Below are 22,198 nucleotides of genomic sequence, written 5' to 3'. Positions count from 1 at the left end.
AAAGGGATAATAGATTTTTAAGGTAAACAGTCTCTCTATGATGTATAAAGGCAAAATACTGTATGCTTTGGAAATACCTAAAAGTTATAAATGTTTTTATTTAAAACTGATTATGATTTTATTACCAAAAAAAAAAAAACAACAATCAAACAACTAATTGTGTCTTTTCAGATATACCATTTATCTTCAGGTGAGGGTCAAATGAGTAATACATAATCATTTCCTATTTCTAACTATTTATTCCTGATCTTTGACAAAAGACCCATTTCAGTTTGATTCAATCATCTTTTGAGTGCCTATATTTATACAATATCTCTTTATAAGTTTTTTAATAGTATGGTTTGTCCAAAAATTAATCCTTTTAATGGAAATTGATATGTTGCTTTATTAGGAGCTACAATTTTGAAAATTTTAAGAGCTTGGGTTTTCACTTCAGACACATCTGGATTTGAACCTCACTCCACTTACTGTGGGGTCCTAGACAAGTTATTTTATCTTCTAAGCCTTGATTCCCTGATCTACAAAATGGTGATAATAATGCTTAATTTAGGATCCCTGTGAGGTTGAAGGAAGTCATGAGTGTAAAATACTCAAACTTCCTGGCATAGAGGAAGTAGTCAAAACACGGTAACTACGCTTATGGAACAAAATGGTGACTTAACACATTTATTTGATGAAGCCAGAATTAGAATTCCTGTGTTTATATAAAATGTCTCTTAAACATTTTCATTTGCTCTCATTAATTTCCTAACTGATATATCTTATGATAAATATCTTCTCACATTTCTAATTGTAACCAAGTTTAAAAGGCCCCCAAAGGCATAAAATCTGTCTGCCCTGTTATGTAGCTTCAATATATTTCCCAATACAATTTCATGATTCACCCATAAAAAGTTGTGGGTCTTCAAAAAGGAACTTAGTCTGAGATCTTATTTGATTGATATAATAATAAAAACACCTTAGATTTTTATAGTACCTTTTATCACAAAAAGTTCAATGCACTTTTCCATATTTATCATTGTTAACTCAGGAGGTAAGGAAGGACATAAATTATTTCTCATTTTCAGGAGCATAGCAGAGGCATTGGGAATTTAGGTAACAGTTCTAAGATTAATAGGAATACAGAATAGGTTTCCTGAATGTCAGTCTTTCTGCAGTGTTACTCTCTTTGGCATTAATTACAACCATTGTTCCTTTATTTAGGCTCACAATGTTAGTGTCTGGCATTAAGTATAGGTTATAATTCAGTTAATTACTCACTGAAATCAAGTTGAGTCAAATATATACTATCACAGTCTAATCAAATTGAAATATTTTGATTTTATGCCAAGAAACTTTTATTATTCAAATATATATATATATCATATATATGCATACATTATCCATTCTTATTTACCATTCTATGTTAACTCTATGGCAAGATTTTTAAAGTTACCAGTCATTTATGGCCTTGAAGGAAATCAGTTTCAATCTCCTCATCACTTGCCTCTCCCCAGGCTCATTCCCTCTCTCCACATATATTTTTATAGGCTATTATATTTTTTCCATTTACATAGGCTAACAGTAATTTCTGCTCTAGTTTTCTATTTCTTATGTTTCTGTGCTTGAAAAATCTAACAAAATAAATATCCAAAGGAACATAGAGGTAGACTGTGTAAAGGGCACAAGAGACTATGCTTTTTATAATAGTTTGTTTTGAATGAAACAAAATGGAGACATAATGTCCACTTGACGTTGTAAAACAAAGAATGTCAGAAGAATAGTAAAACTTGTGTATGGTTTACAGTTTTTCAGTTCCTTCCTGGGCTTACTTTGCCACGGATTGGTATAGATTCAGCTACAAATGTGGACTTTCAGTGAATAAGTAGAACAGAAGGAAACAAAACTTGATAAAAACCTGATAAAAGAATAAACTTTGGGACTTCCCTGGTGGTGCAGTGGATTAGAATCCGCCTACCAGTGCAGGGGACACTGGTTCAAGCCCTGGTCTGGGAAGATCCCACATGCTGCGGAGCAACTAAGCCCGTGTGCCACAACTACTGAGCCTGCGTGCCACAACTACTGAAGCCCGCACACCTGGAGCCCATGCTCCGCAACAAGAGAAGCCACCGCAATGAGAAGCCCGCCCACTGCAGCAAAGAGTAGCCCCCGCTCACCACAACTAGAAAAACCCTGCACGCAGCAATGAAGACCCAAAGCAGCCAAAAATAAATAAATTAATTTAAAAAAAGAAAAAGAATAAACTTTAAATATTTGGATGTCTAAGTTCATAGGTTACAATGGAAAAACAAACTTACTGTTCTTTAAACTACAATAGGCATCTATCTATAGCCTAAATGTATCCTATAATTTAATAGGACTGACCCATTCAAAGTCAAGCCCAATCATGTGAATGCCAGACTTTAATGAGGAAGTCTAATTAGCAACAAGAAGAAACAGAAGCATACACACAGAAGAGCCAGAGCTACTCTTTATTGCCATTTCGCACCAACCCCTTTTAACCCTTCATGTTGATGTGACTAAATGGAAAATCTATTTCTCTGATTGAGCATATGTATATGCATTTTAAGGCTGAGAATACTGTTGTAATAGAAATATGTTTGGTGTCTTTGGTCACTGTCATTTCAGTGTAAGAAATTAGAGAATATGTTGTTTGAAATGTCAGTTTTTGTAAACATGAGTTGGAAGATGTAACATAAATGAATGGTGTTACAGACTGCTTAAGCTGTCTGAGTAACAAATAAACATTTCCTTGAATTATTTTGACATGATTTACTATGAAATTTCTTTTTTTCTCTTGCTGATATTTCTAGATTTCTTGTGCGGACAATAAAGAGAAAAGTCTTTCTTTTATGTCAGGGCTCATTTTTTAACTCATAGAGCACTGTTTTGTAGAATACTAACATTTCCTAGATGTAAAATGAATACTAAAATAGAGACGTGTCTCCATATTAGTCATATCAAAAGGATACATGAAAATTTGAGCCTCTTTACGAGGTTTTTCACACTGATAATAATGAAAATGTTTTGATGGCCAAAATATTTACAGCAGGTATTAGGACAATGATAGGGTTCTGAACAAATAATACTTTTGAGCCAAAATGCCCAAGAAAGCTATGAGGGAAAGAAACCAGGAACCAGAGCCTATCATGCTGCACCCTGCTTAGCTGTGGATGCCCCTAAAACACCTTTGTGCCTAAAAGGGAGCTGTATAAACAATGCTAGGAGAGGATGCATCATGCTAAGATTCCTAGGCTTGAAGAAAGGAGACTTGAGTCCTAGTATTATTTCTCCCACTAACTAGCTGATTCCCTTCACCAAGTCCCTCTGACTAAACCTCATGATTCCCAGGAGAAGACTGGATTAATAATAATAATGGGTAACAAGCACTGAGTATAAAATATGTGCTGGGCAGCATTCTAATGCTTTACGTGCATTAAATCATTTAATCCTCACAATAATCCTATCATTTTAAAGATGAGGAAACTGAGGAAGTTAAGCAATTCACCCAAGATCACACAACCAGAAGTTGACAGAGCTGGGATTTGACCTTAAGTATCCATTTTTATGGCCCAAGTCCTAAACCACTATTTATTAGATGACCTGTAATGTCATTTAGCTTCCAGATGTAAAATTCAGTAATTCCAAAAAAATATGGCAGAAATTAATACTTGCAAGAGAACAAAAGTGTCTGGAAAATAGATATTACAGTTAACATAAACAAACAAAACTCTACTTTTTATAATGAAAATAATTATACTGTCTTGCCATGCTACCTATTGCTGACAAATGAAAAAGATAAAAGTGATAATTGGATGATTTGCTTCTTTAAAATGATTCAGGTCAAATACAAAAAAAATTTTGAGAAATATTACATAAGATGTCCTAACCATCAGTTATTTTGGGGGGTTTGAAGAAATTTTAATTATTTAACTTTTTTAGAGAATTGTCAAAAGTATTAAACATCATACAAAGGATGGTCACTAGAACATTAAACAGTGCCTATTTTGAGGTAATAGGAGTTGGACTTTCAGTTTTTTCTTAACATTTTCTGCATTATTTAATTTGTAAAAATTCTGAGCATGCATTTTTTTTTACACATCAGAAAAACAGGTAGTTTAGTGTTTTGAGGAGGAAAAAAACTTTACAGCTCCAGAGCTCAAGCTTCAGCCTTGTAGCCACCAGGTGGGAGCAGGACGTAAATACTGAGTTGTGAGGACCAGTGACCTCTTAAAAGACAATTTAGATTTAGAGAAGCACAGATTAACAGCCCTGGAGCTTTATAGTTTAAACAAAATAATATTCATTTATAAAGACAAATCTTGAGATTTAATACATATGAAAAATAAATATAATAGAGGAAAATGAAAAAAATCTCAGAAATTGCTCTACCAGTTTTTTAGAATAATACAGTATCAGATGTAACTATCTTGTCCCATTAGAATTGCCTAATGTATACATTTTAAAAATAAATTTATTTATTTTATTTATTTTTGGCTGTGTTGGGTCTTCGTTGCTGCACATGGCATTTCTCTAGTTGTGGCAAGCAGGGGCTACTCTTTGTTGCAGTGCGTGGGTTTCTCATTGCGGTGGCTTCTCTGTTGTGGAGCACAGACTCTAGGCACGTGGGCTCGGTAGTTGTGGCACACAGTCTCAGTAGTTGTGGCACACGGGCTCTAGAGCACAGGCTCAGTAGTTGTGGAGCAAGGGCCCAGATGCTCCGCGGCACGTGGGATCTTCCTGGACCAGGGCTCGAACCAGTGTCCCCTGCATTGGCAGGCGGATTCTTAACCACTGTGCCACCAGGGAAGTCCCGAATTGCTTAATATTAATTACACACAGGAACAATTATTTCCTTCACTCACTGCCTATCTATATTATGACCAAGGGATGTTCTTCTTTTCATTTAATTAATCATTTCTTTTTCCCTACTCTACCCTTTCTTGCAATTGCTGAGATTCTCATAAAATGAACTTTAATTCCCAACTAGCAAAGCCCTTATATTTCTATGGCAAATAAATAAATGAAAACCATAATACAGTAAAGAATTACGATGAGATTGAGCAAAAACTGGCTTCCTGACAGGTACCATTTAGTGAATTGCTATTTCAATGCCCTAAACAGTCACCTGAGCTAATTCAATTTTCATATTGTTTAATTTTTGTCTTTAAAATCACTCTTCACTGTCTCAACTCTGTAGGATGGTACATCCTACAAACATCCAAACATCCTCATTTATTTAATTTTTCCATTTAAAAATATTCTAATATTATGACCAAGAATCTAACAAGAGCTAAATGCAGGTATTATTTATTTTTAAAGGAATGCTATGAATAAACCTGTATTGACAGAAGTGAAAAAGAAGGTACTAAGAAACAATATCAAAATAAGAGAATTTTGTTTTTTAACATGATGTGTTTTAATGTGACCCTGTTACTATCTTTTAAGCTTTATAAAATGTAAATGTATATTACCTTTTATAGATGAATTGTGGCCATTTTGGAAAAAAGTTATTCGTCATAAACAGAGGATATAAAATGCCACTGCTCTCACTCATGGACTCATTTGACTCATGGTGCAGTCTTGAATAATTTTAAACCAAACATGACTGCGGCAATCAATTTTCGTCCAATTTATTGGGCATGAGTTAAAGCCAATTAAAAAACCATTTTTGGTGCAATTCAAGGGGAAAAATGTATAAACCCATGAAAAACAGATTTCAGTCCTAGACATGAGTCATCACTATTCCAAATAATGGCGTAAGCCCCAAATCAGAAAGAACATGTCCTAAAATTGCATATTCCACACTGGAAACTGCATTTCTCAGCAATGATTTTATACTATTTAAATTTTTTTAATAAGAAAATGACCTGGAAGGAAAATCATGCTCTTCTCACATTGTCTCATTTCTGAATATTTTTTAGCCACAAAATTAAAAGGTAGTTTACAGCAGCTCCTGAGTTTATGAATTAAGAACTAAGGTAGAAAGCCATCTGTGACCTTTATACAAAGAAAGCAAAACATTTTACCTATAATTTTAAAGTATCTTTTACCTATTAGACCATGTCTCCTTTCACATGAATATAGTGGCTCTCTTTTAAGGCTGTAAAATGAAACAATCCCTGTGCGCTCCAGATAATCTTAGGGTAATCAAAGCAGCAAAATGGAAGCTTCTAGGTTGGAAATTACAGCTATAAAATGCAGCCATACATTTTCAATCTGTATATTTAAAAGGCCTTTTCAGGGTTATAGCTGTTCAAAGTATTCAAGCAGACCTGGATTTTGGTTCTGCCTCTCCCCTGTCCTTGGTATATGACTCTAGACATGTTGCCTGATCTCTCCAAGCCTCAGCTTTCTCATTGGTAAACTGAGTATAAAAATAATAGCTACCTCTTAGGGATGTTGTGAGCATTAAGTGAAAATATATTTGTCAACTGTTTAGGAAAGTGTTTGGCACAGAGTGCATCTTCCGTGAATGACAGAACTGGTGAGATGAGATGAAAGCCCAGGGGTTCTTACACATAGCTGTGCATCTATACCTCAACCCACCTGTGGAGGCTTTCTTTGAAAGTACAGATACCTGGGCTCGATCCCAGGAGTAATTCTACTCAGTATCCAAGGTAAGGTCTAAGCATACATGTTTATAAAAACCTCTGTGGATGATTCTGCTGAGCCACTGATTTAAAGCAAAAGCTGATACAGATTTTTCAGTTGCTCAGTTAATATGGAGTTAAAGTAAACTCTGGCTTGAACTATTTTGGTTTGGCTTTCTCCACTGAGCCGATGAACTGGAGTAATTGCCAAATATGTATTCTGGATATGCTGAAAGAGATTTACCTGGGAGACTCTTTAAATATTTTATTTACTTTCAGATGTCTGTGAGGTCACAGAGTAAGCATGATTTTCAAAAAGTTCCTGTTATTATAATAAAGGAATAAACACGTGAGATAATCCTGGGAGATTACAGTCATTCCACTGGCATGGATGTATTTCAGTGTTTACTACATCTCGTAGCTTTTGCTTCTGTTTAATAACATAGGCAGATAAGCCAATACTACCAAATCAATTTTTTTCAGTGTTATATTTTCCTTTTGAGTTCATTTCTAACTGTCCTATTTCGAGATAAGTAAGTAGTCTCCTCTCCTCGGTGATAGAGATCAGGAGTGCCACACAGTTAAGAAAAGCAGCTACCAGAAAAAGATGTATTTTGGCCTGACATGACCACCCCACGAGTTACTCATCATGATTGTTTCACAAAAATGAGGGCATTTTACCTGGGAGCAACCTTTAAATATTAACTGAAACCTGGACTCTCCTTAATATCTTCCCATTAGTGGAGATTAGCTTATTAGATTAACAACCTGTCTGTCACATTGGAAGGGAAAGAGAGACTGTCCTAGTAGACCTTGGGTTTTACCAATGTCTGTAAAGGGGGCAGCACGAGCCTAGGGGCATAAGGGATAGCAGGTCCTAGAGGTATCAAGAGAAGGTGATGGGGAGGTGAGATAACCAATCATTCAGCATTTTGTCACCATTTTTGCCTAGGGTAGCTCTAGGTGCAGCTGGTATGGTCTCAGACTTAAGGTCTTCCTTGCTGGTAGGCAACCAGAGTTATTTATACCCCGGCACAGCTCTGTGCAGGAATCCAAGAATATTCCGATACTGCCATACCACCAAACAGAATTTTGAATTTAGAGAGTTTTTAGAGAGCAGGCCGTTGATATACTCTCTCCTTGGATCTAAACATGCAAATTCACATAAGATCTAGTTGGGAAAATATTATCTGGGAACATTCTACCTCCCACCCCACCTCAGGGTTCAGAAATGACTCAGAATAGTCTAGATATAATTCAACATCATGTATTACCAAGCTTTTGGTAGATCAAATCTTAATGTTGATTAAGATGTTGATCAAGAAGTTGGTTTACCCAAATTCTAGTTTTAAAACTATTTGTAAATCTCTATGTATATATGAAAACTGGAGAAAACGTTTATTGTTGTGGCATAAGAATGGAGAGGAAAAGAATTATTTTTTAATATACACAACTTACTAGCAAATTATCCAAAGCCTTTCAGGAACATATTTCCTTTTTCTTAAGTAAACTTCCTTTTCTTTTCCTTTTTCAATACGATTCCCCAAAAGTTTCAAAATCAAGTTGTAAGATAATAACCCTATGTTAAAACTTCAAAAATTGAAATTGCCTCAAACTTGCTGAACTCTCTTGGAACATGAAAATCTGTAGAAAAAGTGAAACTTTCCCTTTTTTTTGGTTTATGAATGTCATGTTTTATCTAAGTCTAGCCTTAGACAATTGGTTTCTAAAACATGGCTCTCTGAAATTTTAGAGGAGAGAGCCCTTTCAGAATTTTTCATTTAACCGGCAGAGAATTGCTTTCTCACAGCTGGAAGCTTGAACAGCTGTTGACTCTGGCACTTTTCTATTCCTCTGGGTGAGAGTTCACGGACCCTGACTGTGCCATTAGGAGGACAGCCAGCGATGTATGTGGTCAGAAATATTTTCCAATGCAACCTATTTCCAAGGCTACCCCTCCACCCTCTCCCTAGGACTGGGGCACAGATAACTCAGAGCCCTTGTGTCACCTTGGGAAATATTCTCTCAGTTGAGGAAAACCAACCTCCATAAAAATCTTCATTCTGACCCATGGTTAGATCACAAGGCTCATGTGACCATAGAGATTCCATGAAGGACTTTTGATGTCAGTCAGTCTCAGGATTTAGCATCCTTTTAGACTTTATAAATATCCACTCACCCTCTTTTTTTTTTTTTTTTTTGCATTTTATAGGAAATTTCCCTTTCATTCAGCGTGCAATTCTGAGTGTTTCTTAATTGATACTAAATAACTAACTCCGTTTTGAACTTACAGAAAGAAGAACAAGCAGAAAGACTATTTCAGAATAGCTGCCACTGCAGTACTATTTACTGTATCCACTAGAGGACACCTCTCAGAATGGCTTAAAATATCTCCCCTCTCATTCCCTGTGGCCTCTGGCATCTGATGCTCAACTAACTCTTGAGCTGGGCCACTGGCTACATATCAGTGCCAGAACGAAAACATTCCCCCTGCTTTAACACCTCCTGCTAGTTCAATAAAGCGATGTTTAAATAACTGAACTGGCTTCAATGAACTGTACTTGCCATTTTTTCCTGCTTCTTAGCTAGATAAAATGGAGATAATTATGAAGTGGATGAGCAGGTTTAATGAAAGCCAGTTTCTTTTGGTATACTCCTGAAGCAGCAATCATCATCTGTTTGGCTTTTGAAGAGCAACAATTATAATCACTTAAACCCCCAAGGGGAACAAAAATAGAATTTACATTAGCATATAAAATATACAGCTGGATTGGGCAAGCCTATAAAATTCTGGGAAAATCATTCTAATCTGAATGCTATTCAAACTCACAAGTAAAATGAGTTCAAGAGTATTTTACATGCTTCCTTCCTATAAAATAATACATATAACAATGTTGAGAGGATTTTCCTAAAAATGAACACAAGGAAATAAAAAATTGTTGCCAGCAGAGAATCCCAGCAGGAATGGGCTAAACTGTATTGTCAAGATATCAGAGAGCAAAATGCAAAACGATATTCACAGGAAGGACTAATCACTCTCAAGAGAAGATTTTTCATGCACTTGGGAGTTTAAAAAAGGAAATAGGGTGGCTTTAGTCTGATTAATGATGAAACTTAATCATAAATAAGGAAAATTTGAGATTACTAGTACTTTCCTCCTCCGCTGTAAATGTGAAAGCAATACAAAGGAAAGTGAAATCGCTTAAGTTGATACCCTATTGTTATGAAGCAGAACTCTTTTTCCTATTTTAAAATATTTTCATATCATTTCCTCTCAAATAACCTCTTTCTTACACCTCCCGTTCTAATTCTAGCCCAGATCACAGGCAATCTCCTTCACCATTTATGTTATTTAATTACTTTTGCTTTTGTGTGCCTTTCACGGTTTACAAGATACTTTTTTTTTTTTGGTAGAGCACAGAAGAATAAAAATGGAGCCTTTGCTTTATCCATTATGCTACTAGCAACAAAACACTAACATAATCAATATATTAAAGGCTTTCCCAGCTGTGCACATTTGTCAAAGGCAGTGTGTCTAAGAAATTACACTAATGAATCTTGAAAAATTCAGCATCCTACACAGACAACTTGTTCTCCCTCATAATAAGTACATATCAAAATGTAAAGACTAGGAAAATGAATACTTTCATCTTTCTTTATATTATTTGAAGTTCCACTATTACACTTTTCTTTCTGATGGAAAAACAAGTCGGTATGCAAAACTTCACCTCCACTGGGAAGCGCTTCCTGAATACCCACACAAAAGCCAACTGCAGGCATACTGGCGATGGCTTCTTCTATCTTTCTAAAAGCACTTTGTACACACCTCTGATAGCAATTATGTCACTGCATTATAACCATTTGTTGACATGCCCGTCTCCTATACAGACTGCATTGCTTAACAGCAAAGCCATCTTTTTCATCAGGGTATTCCTGGGCTCCAGCACTGTACCTTAAACCTAATAAGCATGCAATAATGTTTGTTGAGTGAAGTTTATCATTTTTGTATTCCAAGACACATGAAAATGTTACGGTGATTGATAAGGTTCAACCATATATTAAATACCATCTCTGCCATAACATCAAATTTAATGGTGATATATTAAGCACTGAGAAATTAGAAATTCCAAAGTCTCGATTTCCGTAGCAATCTTTATTCTCCTTATCTTTAACAAAGGATAAGGGTAATTTTTTAGATTTTATTAAATATTTATAAAGTGTCCAACAGTTATTTTTACTGGAAACACTAAAAAAACTGAATTCTCATTTCTGAATGATAATGACGACTTCAGGTTTCACCAGCTTTATATGTCTTTCTTTCTTTCTTTTTTTTTTTTTAAGTTAGAACCATTAACATTGCTTTCTCAGCCTTTGTCAACGTCTGTCAGGTTTGGTGGTGCCTAGCTAGTAGTATTCTGCCCTTTCCTATAAACTTTTCATGCTCTGAGAGGCTTTGAAAGTCCATAACATGTAACTTTACATTGAATACAAATGTAAAGATTTCATGTTTGAAAGAATTTAAAGGAATAATTGAAATGCATAGCATGAAGGATTCCAGGACCTATGCAGGAAGTATCTTAAGGTCCTTTCATTCTTCTCCTAATTTAAACATACTCCACATTTTCCTCCTAATTTTTCAAGTGAAATTATTATTTTGTATGAGGTTATGGGACAGCGATGGGTGGTGAAGTACAAGAAGAGACTCCACAGACCTATCCTAAAATACTCTTACATTTTTAGTTAATAATGAATGTTAATATTATCATTAGGTAAAATTCAGTTTTGTGGCATTATCCCACAAATTGAAACTGAAAAACTGCTTTAATAACTTTTTTTGCTTCATACTAATATAACTTTTTGTACATTTATTATTCATATATACAGACTTGTATACTTTGATGAATTTGAAGGGAAAGAAAATTGTACATACAACTGTATGATTTTAGTACATAATAATGTAATGTAAATTTCCAAATCAAGGATAAAATAGAAGATTATACAAATATTTTATTAACTATGATAAAAACCCAGCCTGAATTTTAATTAAAATGAGACAATAACTAGAATTAGGTTGGGGAGGTAAAAGTTCAAGTTATGGTCTCCAAGGTCAAAGTGAAGTAGAATTGAGTTATATGTGACTGACTGCTAGACTATTTGGGAGTTTGAAATGTTTAAGCCTCACAATTCAGCCCTTTATAACATGGTTCTTAAAAGTCCAAAATTATCAGACTCTTAAAAAAGCTATTGGAATTCTCATAGTGACAGGGTTTAAACATGATAGAGCTGGACAATTTCACTTTTTAAAATCAAACTTACAAAATGGATAAATCAGTTTTTTAAAAGTCCTTCACTTATCAGGAGCATTCATTCAAATGCCTTTTAAAATATGTGTGTTCTCTGCATTTAAAAAAAATAACTCAATTTTATTAAAAAAAGGTCCACACAAAACAACTCAGAAGCCCATCTACTGCAAAAAATGCAGATAGAGTGCTTTCATTTCCTCTCAGGTGAAAGTGAAAAATTGAACAGTTTTCTGCTGAATGTACATGATGTCCTTAAATATTTTTAAATTTAATATCTATGTCCCAATCTCTTAGGTTCAAAGATTTTATAAATAAAAAAGAGCAAAATTAGAGCTTTTTAAAGGGAAAGGTTTTTTTCCCAGTATTTCAGTCTATCATCTTTCATATTTAAAAAGGAATCATAAAATGAGGCCCCATATTTTCTATACCACTTTGTATCTTTAAGTCTCTTTAGTTCACTAAATGAAGGTAGTTTTAAAAATGGAGGCCCATATTCACTGAATAATTAGTGTAAAACTTAACTGATTAAACTCTAACTTAGAAAATAAATATATGGCAAAAAAAAATCATGAAATGATTTACTACCTATAAAAGCATACAACATTTCATTGCTCTAGCAAATGTTATTGTAACTGAATTTTTAAAGTCTTTAAAATGGAAAATTAAATATGAATTTAAGTTGGTAAAATAAAAAAAAATCACTCTGCTCATTTGATTTATGTCCCTTATATTTAAGGAAAACTGGGTTTTCAGTTAGGCTTTCCTTTTATTAAGTTGTTGGTACATATCTGTGTATGTTGTGTATGTTTCAAATATATTGGTACATATTTAAAAATACTTTTGTCATTAAATTGATTTAATCTTCCTCTCCTTTTGTTTATTTTTGGGGTGGGACAGAGGAGGCAATAAATCCTCCATTAGTGCCCCCAAAAAGAAACAACCAGCCAAGCCAGCATAATGTATCCAATCCCAATCTGGGGATATAATTAGGAATGTTTCAGTAGGATTTTTTTTTCTTCAAAATGTTTCATTGAGGAAAGTGCCCAGATTAACAGGTAATCATTCCTATGTTTGGAATTTGGGGAGATTATATGGGTTTTATGTGGAAGATCTCTTTAAATTGAGTAAATTAGCTCATATTTTCTATTATTTGATTCTCATTTTGCTTGATTTTAGACCCAAGTTTAGAGTCAGAGAGATTTAAATCCTCACTTTATGGTTTATGAGCTGTCTGATTTTAACTACTCAGTTTCTAGGCATACTAAAACTACCACCTAGAGAGTTCTGAAGAGTAACTGAGATAGTATATGTAAAGCACTTACATATATGATTGGATCATGGTAGAGAAACAACAAATGTTAATTAGTAAAGTTAACTTCTTAGCTGTTTTACATTGTATATTTGATATAAAATACACATTAAAATTTAATACTAATTAGACATAATAAATGAAAGTTATTTTTGAATTTTTAAAATCATAGTATCACTTCAGCCATTTCTTTTTTACTTTTTTTGCTTGCAGGCACATTTTATGTCCAAGAATGGTATAAGAGGCAACACCTACAATGTAACATTAGATGACCCTGGCTACCCTCCCCCTGCCCCCATATCTCACCCATTTTTTTCTCCTTTATGGGAAACAATGAATATTTCTATGAGACTATAGAAATATTGCTTAGTTGAAAACACTTAGAATTTTGTTCTTATGAACATTATAAGCTTTCTGTTATTTGTAAAATTTATTCTAATGGACACAGGTTTAGGGAAACTATCAAAACATGGCCACTGTATTTCCAATGTGCCAATAACATATAATTAGAACACTGAAGAAAGAAATGATTGTAGTATCATATTCTGATATAAAGAAATTTCCATATTGAGAATATTTAGCAAACCTACAATTGCCACAGAATTAGGGTATTAGTAAGTGAAAGTGCCAGGAAAATACAGCTCTAGTCTAAGTACATATATAGGAAACTAAACATATACACTAATATTAATTATCATTTAGAGACAACTCTCAATTATCCAACTTATTTTAAATAATAATTGTTATGATTATCTTCAACTGAAATAGTATTTTTAATGTGCAAATGAAAAACTATAGTAAAGTTGAGGGTTTGTTTGAGATTATGAGTATGATAAAAATAAATTTGATTAAAGATGTTTTTCTCAATTCAAGTATCAAAACAATCTAATTTTACATATGTACAGGCCATACATTTAAATTAAATAGGTATGAGAGTTGAGTAGTATGGTCCAAAGTAAATTATATAGTTAAAAACATTGTTAGTTGACTATCTGTACTCTAAGAATATCAGCACATAAGAAAAACAAACTTCCTAATTTCAATGAGATTTAAATATATATCCTAAAAATATATAAAGTATTATATTCTAATCTAAACTCTTTTGAGAGCCAAAACTTTACTGAATTGATTCTTCCTGTACCAACAGATTAACAGTCATTTGGTGTTTAAGCTCTCAAACTGAAAACTGTTTTAAGGATGGTGATTGCAAATAGTGATGATTTTGAAAGCTAACTATTAGGTGACACTTTCCTATGATAGTTACTGGTAAATTACAGTAGCTTCACGTAGAATCGACAAAAAATAAGTCAGTTGTTAAAATAAGTTATTAAAATATATGCCCAATAAAATACATTAATCTTTATTGCAATATAATCAGTTTAAAAGTTACTATCTGTGTTTCTTAAGATCAGAAGATATTTATAACTTAAAAATCTTTATTTCAGAATAGATCTTGAGAAATGTAAGCACATACAATTATACATCTACACACATATAAAACTAAGAATGGTTTCAACAAAACATGAGAGCAATTCCTTTCAAGGGGGCATTTTTGCTTCCATTTCATCCTTCAAATGAGAAAACTTAGATGGCCTTGCCTCATCAGAGAATGTGCAGGTCCATTCCAATATAGGGCATCCCAGTCATCTCCATGGCAACAGCCCTTGACAAGTCAAAAGGCAACTACATTCACAAACAGAAAAAGTTAAGACTACTGAGAGCTGGCCAAACAATTTAGAATTTTCCAGAGGAAAGGTTGAGCCTTTTACCAAACTTGAAATTATTAAATTTTACCACAGATATTAAGTTGGATAGTTATTCTCAGAAAGTGAATGAGATAAAGGGGCAAAACTCAGAAATTCTTCCCTGGAATATACCTCCCATTTAAAACAAATAAAAGGGATTAGGAGAGGAGATTGAGGAAGGATCCGTATATGAACCTGTTCATTTTAGTTTAAAAAGAGGATGGGGTGGGGAGGAGAGCAGGGAGAAGTGAGAAGGAGGGTAGCAAGCAATCCCTTTCTCCAGACTCAAACCTTTTAAGATCACAACTTTCCAAATGCATTATGTGATCATCATTTAGCGTTTAAAATTTGTCTAAGAATGATGGCTTCTAAGGTTGCTACCTGAGGAAGTGCAAGGAAGAAAGGGGGAGGTCTAACAGGGCAGGTGAGGACACAGAGACAGTTGTAGTAACTTAGCGTGACCCCATTGTTCCTTTTCTCCTTAGGATTTTGGTCAGGAATGACCCGGCTACTGTGCTGAGTTCAGGAAGTCAGAACGGCACGGCTCTTTTGAAACCAGACAATAACCTAGTTCCCTTCTCCATCCTCTGCACCTCGACCCTGCTGACTGCCAACTCTCACCCACTTGAAATACATCAAGCCCATTGCCTTCCCAAGAGTATAAAACAGATAAACACGGAACACGTCTACTGCCCATAGTAAAGAGAAAAAATTAAAACTACTATTTTCTGTTTCACCACCCCCTGCTCACAGCTCCCAGTCCCAAGCCCTTTGTGTGTGATGAGTCCCCTTCAAACCTCCCACAGACCGAGCACCCGAGAAGAAATGGTAATTTTTTGTTTAAAAGTTCACTTACCACGGCAACCTCATATTGCTTTGTCATGCTTTTTGCACTTAATTTTTCAAAACTGCTTGTGCAGGGCGCAGAACTGGGAAGGCAGGACTAAAGTATCTCTAGTAATCACAACAAAAAGGAGAGAACATTCACCAATCAGAATTACATTAAAATGCACAACCCCCAGAGCTAGACGCGCGGTTCAGACCACACCGGGGAGGGGAGGGGAGGGGAGGGGGGCGGAAAAAGCCAAGCTAACGAGACAAAAGGTAAAGGGGAGAGTTGAGTGGTTGGAAGGGAAATCGATCCAAGCCGCCTTTAGACTGAAGAAGGGCTTAAAACCAGCACGACTATCACCCCTCCCCCGCCCCCAGCACCCCCGCGATCACCCGAGCGACTGCACTTGCCTCCAGCCAGCTCAACCTTAGGAGAGGAATGCCCCATCTAAGTACGCTAGCCCTGCCACAGTCTTCCACTGCCTGCTGGGTTCGTTCAGGAAAACACTTCCAGAGGCATCCATCCACTTGAGGTCTGGGTTTGGCTGCTGCTGCGGGGCGGCTGCGATCAGCTGCTAGGATCGTTGCCGTCTCGTTCTTGCCTCACTCGCGCTGCACAATAGCCCCGGCTGGGTGCACCTCATTAAGCCAGCCCGAGAGCCCCAGAGCAGGGCAGGCAGTGTGACAGCGCTGCCCCTTTGTAATGACTGTGTGATGGATGCAACCGAAGGGTGGGGTCTGGGTGGGTCAGAACTGTTAATGACAGTATGTATCATTCTGTCTGTCCTCCAGGAGAGGGAAGCCCCCTGCCTCCCCCTAGGTCAGACGGTCTCTCTCTCTCTCTCTCTCTTTCACACACACACACACACACACACACACACACACACACACACACACACACACACACACACACACACACACACACACACACACTCCCCTCTTTCCTCACCTCCCTACGGGATTTTCTGCTGTCAGCGTTCAAAAAAGTATGAAAACCATCGTGTCATTTTCATCTGAACAGATATGGATAGCGAATTTATCCTTAAGGAAAGAGAAGATCCTAAAATCGAAAAATACAGGCGGAAGGGGGAGTGGGGAGAAGAGCGGGGTGGGGCGGTGTCGGGGGCAGGCGTCCGGGACCTTCACTGGCCGATAGTTTACAGCTGTCAGCCAACTCGCGCCAGCACCTCCGCGCGGCTCCGGGAGGCACGGGACGGGCTTCCCCGCGCACCGTGTTCTCCCCAGAACCAACCTGGGGGCCGGGCTCAGGGGGAGGAGAGGGGATAAAACCCACCCGAAAGGACCCCGCCGGGGAGGAGATTGCAGGAGGGGTCCCGGCACCCGGACCGCGTGCAGCCGGTGGGGGAGGAAGCCTGCACCCTGACGCAAAGCCAGACCGGCCGGGCAGGGGCTGCCGGGGTGCTGGAGTGAGTGCCGGGTCCCAGACGGGAGCGGCGTGCCAGGGGTTCTGTCCCCTGCCGTTGGGTACCGCTCGGCCCGACTCCCCGTCCCGCTAGCTAGTTCTGCGCGGCTCCCGGGTCCGGCAGCGCCGGCGCCGCAGATGCGACACTAAGTCTCAGCTTGCGGGACGCGACCCCGCCTCTTCCTCTCCCGTCCTGACAGCCTTGCCACCCCTCCCAGTCTCACTCCTTCCTCCGTCTCGCCCCTGCAGCCCCCAGAAGGCAGAAAGCACGTGGAAACGCCTCTCCTTTCGCCCCCTCTGTGGAGTCTGGAATCGTTGCTTCGCTGCCGCCCTATTGCCCCGCTGAAAACATCCGCGGATACTTTTTTTCCCAGTCACAGGCACTGATTTTTCAAGTATAGGAAAGCCTTACAGTCTATTTCTCTACGTGGACAAATAGACTGTTATTTTACACTCAGCTTTCCATTTCCAACTTACTGTGATGCTATCCACTCGATGTGTCTACAAAGCACCTGTTCCGAACATCCTGAGCGATTTCTCCAGAACCGCGTGGATGATATTTATTTTTATTAGAATTTATGGCTCCACTTCTCTGACACTGTAATCGACTTATGTATTTTCTTCACTGATGCCTTATAGCAGTTAAGAGAAAGCAAGAAGCAGAGAGAAAACAGGACCTTTATGTCTAATGAAGCATCTCTCCCTTTTTATGTCTGCTATTTATCGCTTAAAATTTGTGTATATAGGTTGTGTAGGCTGTCCTAGGCCGTGGGAGAGCACTGAAGACGATTTTTATGCCACTCTTCAAAGAGCTTCTGATCCATAGGGAAAGCAAAAGAACCGGCAGCTTTTAATTGCTTCTGATAAGAAACCACTTTTAGTGATAGGAAGGAGAGATCTTGTCAGAGATTTTCAACATAGGAGAAAAAAAGGTGTGGTGTTGACTTTACGTGGTTCCTTCAGTTCTTATAAACCTTCAAGGGCACAAAAACCTTCCCCCTTTATAACCAATTACTTTTTACAACTCTTTACAATTCTATGATTTGAAGGTAGTACCAGACTTATGTTCACTTATTTATGATTAAATAAAGGGGGGAGGTTGGGGAGAAGACCAGTTGGAATTAATGAGAATCTAAATTAATTGACTAATTACTGACTAACAGTGACACCAACTTAAAACATGCCTAGAACTCCTTAAAGATAGACTTTAATGAGTAAGAATAAGAATTATATATCCTTAACAAAATAATTGTTTCCATGTAAACAGCTCTTATAAGAACATAGAAAACTTTTTAAAAAGACATTTCCTCTTACATTGTTTTACTAATAATTTGCATAATATACAAGTGTTAGCTCATAAAAACAGTTTTGAGTGGAGACAGCTTGAATGGCTTTTGTAGTATATTATTAATTATAAGTGTAATAATAAAGAATAAAAGTTTATGTTTTTCTTAATACTAGCCATTTCTTCAAGACCTAGATGGGCAAGACACTAAGGACTTTTAGCATATTCTCCTGGTTGAAGGCAACGAGGACATTTTTAAAAGAACAGCCTATTAGGGGCTCCCCTGGTGGCACAGTGGTTGAGAGTCCGCCTGCCGATGCAGGAGACACAGGTTCGTGTCCCGGTCCGGGAAGATCCCACAAGCCGCGCAGCGGCTAGGCCTGTGAGCCATGGCCGCTGAGCCTGCGCGTCCGGAACCTGTGCTCCGCAACGGGAGAGGCCCGCGGTTTAAAAAAAAAAAAAAAAAATAGCTTATTAGGTGGCTGGGTAAATTTCCCCCCACATGGAAAATACACACTTTACTAAGTTCACTTTTCTCTGATCTCCCTGTCCGCTCCTCCAAACCAGAACAACTTTTAGGAGAGGAAAAATGGAAGGAATGAGAATGCTAACTAGTGGAATAAAGATGGTTTCCTTGACACTCTAAACAGACTAAAGAAATGAACAATAAATTTGGAAATTGGGCCTCTTAACAAATGAAAAATTTAAGATGTGATAAAAATAGCTCCAGTAAATGTATGCATTAAATGTATTAACCTTGCAAAACATAAGACTGCACCTGGGAGAAGTTAACACAGTTGGAGATTATTAAGATGTATCAACTCACTCAGCATTAATGAGAACTTGAGCCTAGTGTGGAAAACAGTTGTACTAAATTGGCAAGAACCATATACCTAAATGTAAATTGAAATTTTTCTAGGAGAGAAGGATATATCAAGCCCAAAGAAAAACTGTAGCTATGTTATAACAAAACAAACAAAAAAAACTACCATTCTGCAAAAGTGTTTGTCCTACCAAAATTTTCTAGTCTGTTCCATAATAACCTATATGATAGCATTAGTACACTCTGAAAATAGGATGTTTAATACCCGAAGAAGATAATATGTTCTATTTTCTATTTTTATTAAATCTATTTTATTATGATTAGGGGCCTGATTTATTTTCCCTGTTGTATGTGGCAGGGAAAAATAGAGGACAAAATAGTTTCTTTGGTATACATCAAGAACTAGATTATAATCAATAAAAGCAAAACAGGTCTAGAAAATATATAGGCTAGGTGTTATACAAGTAATTTACCATCTGTAAATCTCCCACCAGTGGGTAAATATTGAGAGTCATGCTAAGGCTTCAGTGACTGATGGAATACAGTGGTTAATCCCAAGTGACCTTGACTCTCCCCTTCTTGGGAACTTCTCAATGAGTTTTGTTACAAGTAAGAACAAGGTGATTGTGTAAGACTCCAATAAGGAATCTAAAGATTCTCCATGCTGCCTTTTTAAGAGCAAGTTCAATACTCAGTCTGTGGGAAAGCATTATTTTCATGCTGTTATGATTTCTTGACCCATGTTAGGTAGCAGCGTTTCTGGAGTCATATAGAAATTGGTTCCAATTCTTATAAACTGCATGACTTCGACAATTCTCTTAACCACTCTAGACTACACTTCTCTTTTTAGTAAAATTAAAAGAGCAAGGATAAACTACTGTTGTGATGATTTAACGATACAGAGTGAAAACACACTGCCTAGTAAAGTGTAAGCACTATTGAGACAAACATTGTAATTGGGCTCACTCAACACAAATTCTCAACCTCCTTCCTCCTTGTCTTAAACTAATTTAGAGACTAGAAAGTTGAATATTTGATCTTCCAATTTTCCTTGCAGCTAGTCTGTTTGACACATTTCTGGAAAATTAAATGTTAATACATATTTGCTGAGGGGTCTTCTGGAAAAACTTGCTTTTTTGATGAAAGAGGAATAGACACAGCTACCACCACTTTTTCCCCCCTTTGCCCTACCCCCTTCTTACTCCTTGGATATTGTGTGGTGGGGAGGTGGAGCAGCCATCTGCATTTATGAAGCAATAAATCGAAGGGCAATCCTTGAAAGATGGTGGAGAAGAAAGATGGGAAGAACCTAGATTCCTGATGGCATATTTGAGCTGCTCAATTAGTCGTGGACTGCCTAACTTTGGACTTTTTGTTTTATATGACAAAACAAACTATTCTTTATTTAATCTGTATTTAGCTGAATACTCTGTAACTTGAAGCTTTCCTAACATATCTGCTACTGTTGTTGTGGTTTCCTGCCTGTAAATAGAATCTGCATAATTATTCAAATGACTCTGGATATCAACCATTTTGAAGAATTCCAGGTAAAGTCTTCTCTGAGACTTCACACATAACCAGGTCACTAGTACTGGTGGGATAATCTGCTCGCTCAAATTATAGAGCCAGGAGTAGGTTTTTAAGGACCACTTATTTGAGGAAATCCTGCAATTGACAATTCTTTTTGAGGAAATCCCATAATTGTCCTATAACAGATTGAACTTAAAGTTTATTTAATCCAAATATCTTTTCCCCTTCCTTTCATAATAAAATATCTCTTTGCTTTTGTTTCCAAACAAACATATAGGTATAGTCACCTTGGAATGTATTTATATTGCAATATTCAGAATACTCATGTTGGAAGACTATGAACACCTACTTAATTGATGACTCCAGTTTACTGTCATAGCCAAAACAATTTTAAATGCCCCTTTTTAGGAATTATGTTCAGAATCTGAATCACAATTTTGGGGAATGCCAGCAATATCAACAAATATGTACTCTGAAGATTGAATTCGATTTTGGAGAATATCCAAAAAGTTGTTCAGAGTCAACTCTAGTAAATTAATTAAGCAATCACAAACTGGATAATACACATTTTTTTGTTATTGTTAAACACAAACAATTAGGTATGTACACAAAATAATCAAATTTAAAATGTGTTGCAGCAATGATGGCATGGTTTAAATAAATATATGTCTTCCCAAGGTGACCGCTTTGGAGGTCCACACACTTGGTCACATGTGTTAGCTAAACTCATCAGTTTCATAGCTATGCTCAGTTGTAATTTCTTTGAATAAACCTGATGTTTCCTTTTCCTCTTTCCCCTTCCATCCTGTCATAAATTTCTTATTCTGAAACACGTTCAGTGTTCATTTGATTCAAAGTTCATATAGTTCATTTTTGTACTATAATTTTGCTATAGTTCTTTTTAAAAAAGTACAAATAGCAAGACAAAATAATACACCAGTAAGATTTTGAATAAAACAGAATTTCATTTGAGCTCCAACCTTACTACTCACTAGCTGTGTAATTTGAGTAATTATTCAATCATTTAAGCCTATTTTTTATCTGTAAAATGAAGATAAAAATAGTACCTATCTTAGAGAGTTGTTGTGAATATTAAATAATATATATGGGCTTTGTGTGTAATGATTGGGATATAGTGGGTGATCAACAAGCATCACTTAGGATAATACCATGTTAGGCAAATAGTGAAGTCTTTGGAATACTTAAAAGGTAAATAATATTAGGCCATTTATAGGAGTTGCTACCAAGAACTGCATGAAATTCTACAATTCTAACTTTCAACAGTTTTGAAGGCATTCTGAAAAACATACATTTTACTGAGTTCACTTTTCCCTGATTTCCCTTTCAGGTCCTCCA

General features: G+C 36.6%; 1 protein-coding gene across 2 annotated transcripts in view; it reads right to left on the bottom strand.

Moving 5' to 3' along the window:
* The window catches only part of ELAVL2 (ELAV like RNA binding protein 2), a 160,596-nt gene extending 144,198 nt beyond the window's left edge, over nt 1-16,398 (bottom strand). Inside the window, exons 1-2 of one of the 2 annotated variants that reach the window (XM_067041399.1) lie at nt 16,193-16,398; nt 15,807-15,904 (exon numbers count right to left, since the gene is read on the bottom strand). Coding sequence is in view for 1 of the 2 variants with exons in the window: in XM_067041406.1 (XP_066897507.1) it covers nt 15,807-15,833 (27 nt within the window). In the remaining variant the exon portion in view is untranslated. Of the gene's footprint in view, nt 1-15,806; nt 15,905-16,192 lie in introns of those variants that run through there. The other variant, XM_067041406.1, reaches the window with a different exon arrangement.
* Between the last annotated feature and the right edge of the window lie 5,800 nt (nt 16,399-22,198).

Source organism: Kogia breviceps, chromosome 8 (genome assembly GCF_026419965.1).
Source record: "Kogia breviceps isolate mKogBre1 chromosome 8, mKogBre1 haplotype 1, whole genome shotgun sequence".
Lineage (NCBI taxonomy): Eukaryota > Metazoa > Chordata > Mammalia > Artiodactyla > Physeteridae > Kogia > Kogia breviceps.
The sequence above is the reverse complement of the archived record's forward strand: the minus strand, read 5'-3'. Positions and strand labels throughout refer to the sequence as shown.